This window comes from Ranitomeya variabilis, chromosome 6, assembly GCF_051348905.1.
Source record: "Ranitomeya variabilis isolate aRanVar5 chromosome 6, aRanVar5.hap1, whole genome shotgun sequence".
NCBI lineage: Eukaryota > Metazoa > Chordata > Amphibia > Anura > Dendrobatidae > Ranitomeya > Ranitomeya variabilis.
In genome coordinates this window covers 39097123-39109506 of record NC_135237.1, presented here as the reverse complement: position 1 = coordinate 39109506, position 12384 = coordinate 39097123, and the positions used below count along the sequence as shown (strand labels likewise).

Here is a 12384-nt window from a genome sequence, read left to right as displayed (position 1 = left end):
GTGACCGGTGGGTCCCAATCCTGGCTTTCCCAAACGTATCCATGGGGATCAGGTGACTGGTGGGTCCAAATCCTGGGTTCCCCAAATGGATCCATGGGTTCAGTGATGGTCAATGGAGAAGATCTGTATTCTTTCAGCCTGGCCCCTGGTCCCCTAAGCCGGCATCCTGTAGAATGTCAAATATGTGTCCCTCGTGATGAAGCCATGATCTGGCAGCTATCCTGTAGAGTGTCCCTGGCAGTGGTTTTGTAAAGAGTCTCTGGTTCTGGATCTCAGGATCTCTTGGATCTTTGGATGACTTGTTACAGAGGCATATCCCCTTTTTATAGTTCACATCTGTTGTCCTTCAAGCCACCATCCACAGGTCAAGCAGAAGGGGTGATGAGGTTAACCCACATTGTTTGATTATTTATAGTTTATCCTTCATTGTTTGCAAGTCAACAAGCAACAGGGTACCACACAATGATAACTCAACATATTATCAAATATCTATTGGTCAATGACCCTGCATCCTTGTTTTGCAAATATAGCAGACAATAAGCTGTAGGAGCTGATAAAAGATGCAAACATTGGCCATTAAAAAATATAAAAAATCTACGTTTAAGACTCATATGACAGCAGTGTATGGTTCTTGATCAACTGAAGAACAAACAAATAAATTCAAAAGTCAACATACAGAAAACAGTCTATGCCTCCAGGAGTATTGAATTTAAGTCTGGGCAATAAAGATTAAATGCTGTGTCGTCACAGTTAGTATTTTTTATCACTATTTATAAGCCAAAATGAGGAGTTGGTGAAGAACACAGAAGTGGTGACGTGGTTCTATTACACTTTTCCTCTGATTGTTTCACTCCTGGTTTTGGCGACAAATACTGATGTAAAATACTGACGAAATACTGACTGTGTGAACATGGTCTTATAGGCAGCAATTGATACGCTCTGACGCATTGACTTAGGTACTGTTTTCTAGGCCCCATTAATTCCATCATGGTGTTCCTATGAAGCCTAGCCTGTGCTGGGTTTTATAGAAGGGTAGTAATATTACTATATATTGCCATATATACACACACACACGCTGCAATACAAATATATACTGCAACCCGAGCGATCATGGGTTCAAGGTCCTTAAAAGGGTTAAAAAAATACGTAAAAGTAATAAAATAAAATGTAGAAATATATACAGTATATATATTTAGTTTTTCCAAATGAAAAAATAAAGAAATGTAAGATTTGGTATCACCGTATCTGTAAAAGTTCCATTAAAATATAAAATGATTTAACCCATAAAAGGTACATGGTGAAAAGAAGAAAAAATAAACAAAAATGCCAAAAGTGTATTTGCCCCCCTAAAAAAATTCTGCTTAAAAACATGGTTATCTAAAACTGTGGAACACCCAAGTCCCTCATGTTGGTTGGCTTCCTCATATGTTATAAAGTTGACCCCATTTCTAAATCTCCTATACTTATTTGGAGCTACAGTATATATACACTTATAATCAGATCTTAGCTGTGAAAACTCAAAAATAATTTTTTATGGAGTCACAGACAGGGATGGACAAGGTATCAAGACAGGTGGGGGAGAGAGTCAGAGGTTGCAGTCACATACTGGAAAACTATTTAATTTTCTTACAGGCTTTTACCTTTCTATACCATAAAACTCCTTTAAGAGGACGTGTTCTGTATGCTCATACATTGGCATAAAAACTTTCTGCTACAGAAATCTGAGAATCAACACTATGGTCCGTCAATGAGGCCAATTGATATTGAAAGACCATATGGCTTTGATGAACCTGTCCTAAGGATAGACTCTCAATGTCAGATTGTTGGGGGTCCGATACCAGTCATCCCCACCAGTCAGCACGTCAAGGGGTGGCAGTATGTACACAGTATACAGAGATGGAACTGACGCGCCCACAGGGCAGTGGGGTACTCGGTACCGGGTCCGGTCGCAAAGGGGGATGTCACGGTGGCTGCGACCCAATCCGTGGCCCTGGGCATCAACGTTAAAGGGGGTTAAATGTTCAAAGTTTGTCGTGACGCCACCTGTGGAGTTCGGTCAATAGGGGGACCGACGCTGCATTAGAGGGGTCCACTGGGGGATGTTGCGGCAGCCCAGATGTTACACTTCCCACAGATGAAGCGGGGTCCCCAGGGGTCCTATGGTGTGTGGCGTAGATGGTAAGGCCAGTGAATAAATGGAGGAGACAGGTTGTAAATCTTTACCTGGTTTACTTGTGGGTGACAGGCCACAGTCCAGGGCACCGGCAACAGGCGAATTAGAAGTCCAGGTAGTCCAGAGACAAGTGGAATCCCCTTGGCAGGTCAGGTAGGAGCCTTTCACTATGCGCTTACTGTCTCTGAGGTCCCTGCTGCCTCTAAGTGTCCTAAGCAAAGTCCTTATTCGTTCTCCTGTCCTGGGACAGGTACCTGTATGGCAGGCAGCTTGAGCCGTGCCTATCGGGGTCCTTTCACGGTGACTCCAGGCTCCAAGGTGCTTCTGTGCCACAGGTAAATATGGGCAAAGTCCATGTAATTCAATGCCCTCCGGTTCTGCTCTGTCTTATAGTCCACAAAAGCCTCGGGCTCCCGGTACCCGGCTACTGAGCTCTGACTCCCTGGAGGCCTTCTTAGTCCCCTCCTGGAGTCCTGTTTCTCCACTGTGCTCCATCCCTGTCTGTCCTCGCACACAGACTGTCTGTACTAACTGAACTAACGCCACCTCCAAACCAGGATCTTTATTGAGGGAAGCTGCCCTAAAACAGGGTTTTGAGCTCCCCCTCCTGGCCTGGATTTGGAAGGTGTTGTGTGTGTGATAACCTACCAAAGGGAATCCCACTTGTCTCCAGACATAGCACTACCCTCCCCGAGAGGAAGGCAGCACTACTGTGGTACCCGAATTCCTGGGGTGCCACAGAACCAACATTGTGTGGTGGCCATTCTTGGGTCCCACAGAAACTGCTAACAGATGAAAGACCATCAAAGTCCTGAAGATGCCACATACATTTATTTCATACCATTAGATGATGTCAGTGATACAGACTTTTAGCAAACATGATAGATAAAAAAAAAAAAAAAAAAAAAGAGTTGAGAAACTTATTTCAAGACGATGTCATATTTTTAAGAATTTTCTGTTTACAGTCAGCCACAAGCCACCATTAAATATCCATGTATGACATAGATGTGTTATTTATTTTGTCTCTCTTACTGCTGCTTTAGAGCTTTCCTCCTATCAAACAAGCAAAACGCAGAATTACCGGTATCTTCAATCGCGATCCTAAACCCTAATTCTGCCCGCATGCTGAAAATCCTAATCCCATTAGCGGCATCAGAAATCGTTAAGTAGTGAAACTTCTGTACAGCATAAGCTTTGCAACAGATTTTTAGCACAAAAGGTTTATTACATGTCGGACCTTATTCAGACATCGGTGCTCTACCCACGTCTCTCACTGATACAACACATACCCATTATGGCTTATGTGGCTGTGCCACAGAGCTATGGGATTTTTTGGTTGACCGCCAAAAAAAAAAAAGAAATCGAGCCATGTTTGTTTTTGGTGTCCTGATATGTACAGGTAAGCATTAAACTAGAAGTTGGGGGAATCATTGAGGTGAAACGGAATTTTTTTTTTTTGTAAACCAATTTGAGGATTTGGTATTAAAAAAAACATTCAAAAGAGTTATTCCCCAAAAATCTAGTTTAATAACTTGATAAGAGCCATTAGCAATCCTGAGATTGGTTCTGTCAAACCCTTGTAATGGTGCTCTGCAGCCTGTTGAATAGCTCGACACCCATTATATTCATTGTCTATGGTACTGCCTAAAGAAAGAGTACAATACTCGGCTATTTCCAGCAGTCCCATTGACAATGAATGGAAGGAAGAGAAGGTGGAGCATGTGCTCCTCCAGTCCAATAAAGAAAAAGTTGCAGAGCTCCGTTCTCGAGGTTCCAGAGTACCAAATTATGATTCACTGGGATGTGCAGCAACGTTTTTTTTTTTTTTAGAATAATCGTTTAAGTCTATCGTATGTTGTTAGAATTTACTGACATGTCCTATGAGAGTTCTACATCTGGGCTTCCCAATATAGACTTGTTCTAATTGATTGGTGCTAACGTTCTGCGATCTGAACAAAACAGACAAGCCCCAGTCAGTGGGAATCTCAGTAAAATCCTAGAAATGGACATGTGCCATGAGAACAGGTCAATCGGGTATGGGACATTGCCCACTGAAGTGAATGAAATTGTGGACAATGTCATGTGAGGAGTCGGACCCTTACAATTCAGTGATGTTATACGCCAAGAGTGGGCTTGTTCATACGAAAGCTTAGAGATCCCAATTAATCACAAACCCGTAATTTATAATATGAAAAATCAATGCAAAAAAGGTTATGTGCAAACAATGGGCCTGATTCATCAAGACTGCTGCTGTTTACATCGGACATCATGGGTTTACCACGACAGAGAGGAGCCATAAGACTGCAGCGTCTGTTTTCTCCTACTCCTGCACTGATTAGAAGCACTTCACCTTCGTATTAAATGGTGCAGGTTTCTTTTAGCAGTGCAGGGTTTTATCTGCTCAGTTGAGAACTCCTGGACGCTTTCCTGCATTAAGGTTCTCATCTGTTCACTGTTAGCCACTCCCATTCCCTATATTATTTGGGTCCTGGCTAGAACTCGCTTTCAGAGTAGCTTTTGCTGCATGGCTGGAGTTTGTTGTTGGTGGTTATTGAAAAAGGCGGTTGGTGGATTTATCTGTGACTGTTGATAGGTATTGGGTGTGTGATAATTCCCTTCTCCTACTTTAGTTTAACCCCATCCTCCACTCTCCGATGCATTCCTCTGTTGTATATGTGAGTATATTTGTATGATTGGTATTTTTTGTTATCCCTGTTTGTATAAACCTTGTAAATCTGGTTGGTGTATTACATTACACTACTACTCCCCTCTTCCCTGGGTGAGGGAAGGGTACAGACTGAGGGCGGATTCAGAAACTAAGGCAAGGTACGTGGCCCCGGCGTCTTCACCATCAGAAGTAATCCGGGGAACAGGGCGAGCTAGTGCACCCCTATTATTAGGGACAGGGACGGATCCCTCGTCCCGGGATACCCAACAACAGAGTCGTGACATTGGACTTAATGAGTAGAGATAGGTTGGGATCAGATGCTCCTGACTCATGAGCAGTTGTATCCCTCTTAATAAATCAGAAGCATGTGATGAGCGGCTTACACCTCTGTGTGCGCCTTACCATAAATCCTACTCCACTCCCTGCTGAGGTAATATTTGTAGTGTAGAGAACACCACCGCTCTTCATTAATGTTATAAGCAGTTGATGGCACCATCCCTCCCCACCACATCTCCTTCCACTTTGTCGAAAAATGGTGTGAGAACCCAAAAGTCACAAATTTTAGCGCAGCTGCCAGCTGTGCCAAAATTATGCGACTATTTGAAGTTTCTTTACGACAGAATACTGACGTAAAATATGTGCACCAAAAAAAGACATAGTGTCCCACATAGGCTTAGAAAGAAAAAATACCTGTCTATCGAGCATCTCCATTCCTACTCATTTATGTAACTGGCCTAACCTTTATAAGGAACTAATTCCTCAGAACTAATTTACTTGAGAAAAGTCTGTCACATTATCCATCAATCCTGTGATGTAGGCATTTATAGGGGTTTTCCATTATCAGAAAAGTGGACTCCTAATGCTCTAAAATAACAGAGCAGATACTCATCCTCTCTGGGACCATTGCCTGCTCCTCCCACTGCTCAGCTCCCAATGTCATGGTTGTAGTGATGATGTCACATCGATAGCACACATCACTGCTGCAGCCAATCACTCAGGTAAAGGTAGATGTCAGGAGCCACTGAGCTCATTGATTAGATACAGAGGTGATCCATGTTTGGGAAAGTGGAAACTCCCTTTAACATGTTTTTTATTGACTATCCACAAAGAAAGTGAACAAGGAAGTGGTCTATCGCAAGAACTCAAAGGAGACCCCCAACAAACCATTTGCAGACCAGAAGACCACAGCAAGAACCAGGAACCAGAGGCCTCCCTTCACCGAAGCTTAGGGAGAGTGCATTTTGCTCCAGGTTTGCCCCTGAGGTGCCAACTTAGTGTCAAGATCTGATTGAGATCTGGTCCTCTTTAGGGTTACAATGGGTAAGGAATCTGATGGCCAAACATTCCCCTTAGACCTCCAGGAGGGACATCCTCTAAATGAACCATGTCCTGAGGAATCCATGTGCCAAATGGGGACAGTGAACAACTAATATTGTAAAAATTAATTACTTAAATATGTGCATCATGACCATGAATTCCTCACACTGGCCTGGCCAGAAAGTGGAGGCAAGTGTGTTGAAATCTCAAGCAGTCAAGGTAGTGAAAACGTGCCTCTATTGGGTTTTTAGGGATTTAACATTCTAGTGCACCAAGTAGCTAATTTCATACATCATATTACTCTAGTTGTCTCGTCTTATGACCAGTGTTGTCAAATCCACAGCTCTTCGGCGACTAAGACTTCCAATTCTTGGAAACAAGGTCACATCTTATTAATGCAACCTACATATGGTCCCTCATTCTTGTTTCTACTTCAGCCACCTTAAATTGATCTTAATCTCAGTATATCACACTAGCGACCAGAAGTCAGAGCTGTAAACATTACCTGGTCCTGACTATTGTCCATTCTGACCCGAGTGTTGAGTAATCCATGTGCAGTCTGGTTGTCCTGTTCACTACTGAAGATCAGACGCAAGGGAACAATATCTTCCCTGCCCAGGAACCCATTTTCTTTTTTCCTATGCATCTCAGTCAGCCAGGTATCTGTAAAAGATGGGAAATAAAACAAATCAACTTCTGAAGAAAGATCTTGTCACAGCTTGGTAATGTCAAGACACCCAACCAGTCACATCTACCTTCCAACAATACCAATTTAAGAGGCACATTTATTCCACTGAACCAACTGGAAGTGGCTTAGTCGACATCTACTATGTGGCACAAAATATGTAGTCACCCAAGACTCATTGGCAACTTCAGCAAAATTCCCCAAGAAATGGTTCTTTTGTCATAAATTGGTCGTCTGCTTCAGAAAAACGATTAAATATATATGTGTTTTAAATTTATAGAGAGGTCCCAAGTTAGAGATCTCCATTAATCATCCAGTGAAAAGGGCAGATACCTACTCAACATGTCCCTGGACTTTATACAGCATATCCTTGCATGATATGGATGGATTATCAATTATGATGGCCACTTTGCAATGTTTTACTTTTCCTGTAGTAGCGCCGCAGGAGAATTAAACAGGGTCCCCTGTAGATTATAAAGCAGATCACTTCTGATCAGCTTTCCATCGGCTTGTCACACATAATGGACGTAATTTGCTTCTGTTTTCCTGAATAGGATCTGTTCTCCTGTACCCGGCAGCACCTGCTACTGTGATCAGGACAATGAAGACTACTCAGTATTAAATACGAATGGAGAATTTTCCCAAAAACAGACAAATTTCAAAATGTCATTGTCCTGATCACAGAAGCAAAGTTTTTGTGGAACAACAACTATTTTCTATTTGTTTTAGGCATAACGGGTTAGGAAAACACACTTTGGACCCAGGAACAAAAAATATATAAAAATTTGTTATAGTGTAATTTCTGCCCTGTGGTCATAAAATCAAAGCTTGTGCTGAATGAAGTCGTTTTTTCCATAGTCTTTAAACATAAGCAGTTGAAATATTACACTTGGAAGCCAGGAACAAAAATTGTGTTACATAGTGATCTCATTGCCTGATTATGGGACATGCATGTACTCGGGCTATACAACTTAATCCCGTCGGTACCATTGCTCATCTAGATAGGAGAGGTATTCAAGGTTAAGGCAATGAGATCTAGAGGTTATGCAATGTAAAAGAACAGTGTTTGGACACAACAGAAAAAACCTTCACATCAAATCTGAAACACATTAGTATACGAACACCTCCAGGTTTCCCTACAGCACAGATTTACCACGGTCAGACGGAGATCAAATGTCGCTGACAAGTGCACACTTCAGAACTTGACACACAACCCTATACAATGTAAATAAAAAAGCAAATCTTTGTTCTGGGTATAGGCACTATAAGGACAAAGATATTGTGCCCCCTACACGTTACACCTGCTGAAGCTTGTGTGGCTTCCCTTTCAAGAATTTGGAGGTGTTTGTGGGAATTTTTGCTTATTCATTCAGCATTTGTGAGGTCAGACATTGATGTTGGGGAGAGATCGGGCTCACAATCTCCATGTCCTGAGGTCCCCCATCTGTACAGCGGGCAGGCTGAGGGATGGTATTTTATGGACTGGAGAATGAGAGGACAGATGTTATACACCAGGGGAGGAGAAAGGGTTGTATGTTATACACCAGGGGTGAGGGGATCGATGTTATTCACCAGGAAACGAGGGCCTGGATGTTATACACTGAGGAACGAGGGCCTGGATGTTATACACCGAGGAACGAGGGCCTGGATGTTATATACCAGGGGTTGAGAGGGTCGGCTGTTATACACCAGGGGCGAGGGGCTATATGTTATACACCGGGAAACAATGGGATGTATGTTATACACCGGGGAATGAGGGGCTAGATGTTATACACCAGAGGTGAGGGGCCGGATATTATACACTGGAGATGAGGGGCTGGATATTATACACTGGAGGTGAGGGGCTGGATATTATACACCAGGGGTGAGGAGCTGAATGTTATGCACCAGGGGCGAGGGGCTGTGTTATATACCGGGGAATGAGGGTCTGGATGTTATACACCGGAGGTGAGGGGCTGAATGTTATACACCGGGAAAAGAGGGTCTGGATGTTATACACCGGCTGATGAGGGGCCAGATGTTATACACTGGGGGTGATGGTCTTAATGTTATACACTGGGGAATGAGGGGTTGGGTGTTATAAACCAGGGAATGAGGGACCAGATGTTACACACCAGGGAGCGAGGGTCTGGATGTTCTACACCGGGAGTGTGTTGCCGGATGTTATACCCTGGGGGATGAGAGTCCAGATGTTATACACCGGGGAGCAAAGGGCAAGATGTTATACACTGGGGACGAGGGTCTGGATGTTATATATCGAGGACAAGAGTCTGGAAGTTATACACCGGGGAAATGGAGCTTAATGAAATACCTAAATTCAATGAAAAGAGGTGTCCCCATAGGTAATGCTAGTATGCTTGTATATGTTATTCATAAAAAAAAAAAAAAAAAAAAAAAAAAAGCAGTGCCACACGTGTCCACAGGTTGTACGCAGTATTGCAGCTCATTGATATTCACACATGGCACAACCCATGGACAGGTGCGGCGCCACTTTAAAAAGAAAGCAGCCATGTTGTTTCTAATCGTAATACTTTTAAGTTATTGGAAATGTTTTGTCTCAATTAGCAACAAAAAAGATGGTGATAGCATGTATGGGAGCTTTACCGCCATCTAAATTTATGTCATACCACTATCCCTTTGGCTCTTGTCAGTCACATTAGAGTTTTCATAGACCTTTGGTTTGCCCATTATGTGTATATACAGTGTATAGGTCGACCAAGTGTCCCCAATTTGGACCATAGGGAATTTTTATTTAAGCAGTCACCACCCCACCAGTCATTCATGGCATTATATATTTATATTTATTATTGTGGCGACGCCTATTGGAAGGGATGTACAAATTGGATAATCCCTCATCAAGAAAGTTTCCACCGTGATAAACTGATCACTGAAGGTCTAGCTGACGGACGGCGGCCCTCCTGCTGCAACCACTGAGATCATAGATACTTGGATTGCCATGGTTGGCACCGGTTCCATCTGTCACCCTTTTGGCTTCCATAGATTTTTTGGTAACGCACATCAGGGCAGGGGGACGCCATTGTAAGTATTGTTAGTCAGGAAATGTTAGTTCAGTGCCATGGACTCCATTATAGCATGCAGGACTAAGCAGCAAGAAATGTCCATCCATTTTTTTTAATTTCGGAACCTTAAGGGTATGTGCACACGTCAAGATTTCATCAGGATTTGGTCAGGATTTTCCATCAGGATTTGTAAGCCAAAACCAGGAGTGGGTGATAAATACAGAAGTGGTGCACATGTTTCTGTTATACTTTTCCTCTGATTGTTCCACTCCTGGTTTTGGCTTACAAATCCTGATGGAAAATCCTGACAAAATCCTGATGAAATCCTGACGTGTGCACATACCCTAAATGACAGCTATAGTGAACTGCTACATAGCTTTTATTCATTCACCAAACGCATTGCATACCTTGGAATATGTCCACTTTTCTTTCTAGCTCCTTTCCATTTTAAATTGTTTTTATTAATTTTTCTAATAAATAAATTATATGTTTTAATATTAGAAAATGTTCTTCATTTTTTGACCTGCATGATACGCATCATCGGTAATATTTTTGACTGAGGATTATTGTAGTTGGAGTATTATCAACCACGAAACGGTAGCTTTATTTATACAGGACTAACATTGTTAATAAATATGACATTGCTGCAGTGATACTGACAGACAGAATAAACCTTCAATTATACCACATGATAACGCTACAAAAATATATATATAAAGGGAGCAAAAGAAAACCAGCTCACCCAGGCTCTAGGTGTGTTGAAGCGTAGAATCCAAGGGACTACTTGTTGGATAAACACAGAAAACAAAATTTCAGCTTCATAAAATTTTAGTTTAAAAAAAAAAGAAAAAATGGTTACCGGTATTTTTTTTTTTTTTTTTTTTTTTCTGTTCATGGTATTACAGAGGCAGCAACGCGTTTTGAACACTCACTGTGTTCTTTGTCACAGCTACATACTGTATGTGATGACTGCAGAACATTTATATAGCCAGGCAGGCGCCAATGAATGCTCATGAAACATGACAAAAGTGTAACATCAACAACGACAAAAGTAAAAAATTAAATTACATACAAAAAACATATACAGTGGGGAAAATAAGTATTTGATACACTGCCGATTTTGCAAGTTTTCCCACCTACAAAGAATGGAGAGGTCTGTAATTTTGTACAGAAACCTTTGTTTGCAATTACAGAGGTCAGACGTTTTCTGTAGTTCTTGACCTAGTTTGCACACACTGCAGCAGGGATTTTGGCCCCCTCCTCCTCTTCTCCAGGTCTTTCATCAGGTTTCGGGGCTGTCACTGGGGAATATTGAGCTTCAGCTCCCTCCAAATACTTTGTATTGGGTTCAGGTCTGGAGACTGGCTAGACCACTACAGGACCTTGAAGTGCTTCCTAAGGAGTCACTCCTTCATTGCCCTGGCTGTGTGTTTCGGATCATTGTCATGCTTGAAGACCCAGCCATGACCCATCTTTAATGCTCTTACTGAGGGAAGGAGGTCGTTGGCTAAAATCTCACGATACATTACCTCATCCATCCATCATCCTTTCAATACGGTGCAGTCATCCTGTCCCCTTTTCAAAAAAGCACCCCCAAAGTATGATTTTTTTTTCCCCACCATGCTTCACAATTGGGAGAGTGTTCTTTAAGTTGTACTAATCCTTCTCTTTCCTCCAAACACGGCGAGTGGAGTTAATACTTAAAAGTAGGGTTGAGCGAAACGGATCGTTCATTTTCATAAGTCGCCGACTTTTGGTAAAGTCGGCGTCTCATGAAACCCGACCCGATCCCTGTGTGGGCTCGGCCATGCGGTACGCGATCTTGGCGCCAAAGTCGCGTTTCGTATGACGCGTGTAGCGCCATTTTTTCAGCCAATGAAGGAGCGTGGGCAGAGTGATGACATAGGGGTTAGGGCGTGCACGCCTATCATCATTTTATCGCTTGTGCGCACTAGCGATTTGGAATGTGTAAAACGAAATTTTCTGTGCTGGGACGGAGGGGGGGGGGGGAGAGAGAGAGAGAGAGAGAGAGAGAGAGGGAGGGAGAGGGAGAGGGAGAGGGAGAGAAAAAAAACCAAAAAAAAAAAAACCATTGACGTGCATAGGGTTTCGTGTTCCGGCCGATCCTCGACTTTGCGCAGTAATCGGCCGATTTCGCCCGACTCGACTTTTCCAACAGTCGGGTTTCGCGAAACATGACTCGACCCTAAAAAAGTCAAGGTCGCTCAACCCTACTTAAAAGTTTTATGTTGGTCTCATCTGACCACATGACCTTTTCCCATGTCTCCTCTGGATCATCCAGATGGTCATTGGTGTGGTCATTGGCGAACATCAAACGGGTCTTGACATGTGCTAGTGTGAGAAGGGGGACCTTATGTGTCCTGCAGGATTTTAATCCATGACCACGTAGTGTGTTACTAACGGTAAGGTTTGAGACTGTAGTCCCAGCTTTCTTCAGGTCATTGACCCGGTCCTCCTGTGTGGTTCTGTGTGGATTCCTGACCTTTCTCAGAATATTCCT

General features: G+C 42.8%; 1 protein-coding gene across 7 annotated transcripts in view; it reads right to left on the bottom strand.

Annotated features, from left to right (window-relative positions):
* The window catches only part of ADAM22 (ADAM metallopeptidase domain 22), a 329143-nt gene that overhangs the window by 296622 nt on the left and 20137 nt on the right, over window positions 1-12384 (bottom strand). For all 7 annotated transcript variants that reach the window (XM_077268285.1, XM_077268287.1, XM_077268289.1 and 4 more), the window contains exon 2: window positions 6664-6821. In XM_077268285.1, coding sequence (XP_077124400.1) covers window positions 6664-6821 — 158 coding nt within the window. The remainder of the gene's footprint in view (window positions 1-6663; window positions 6822-12384) is intronic.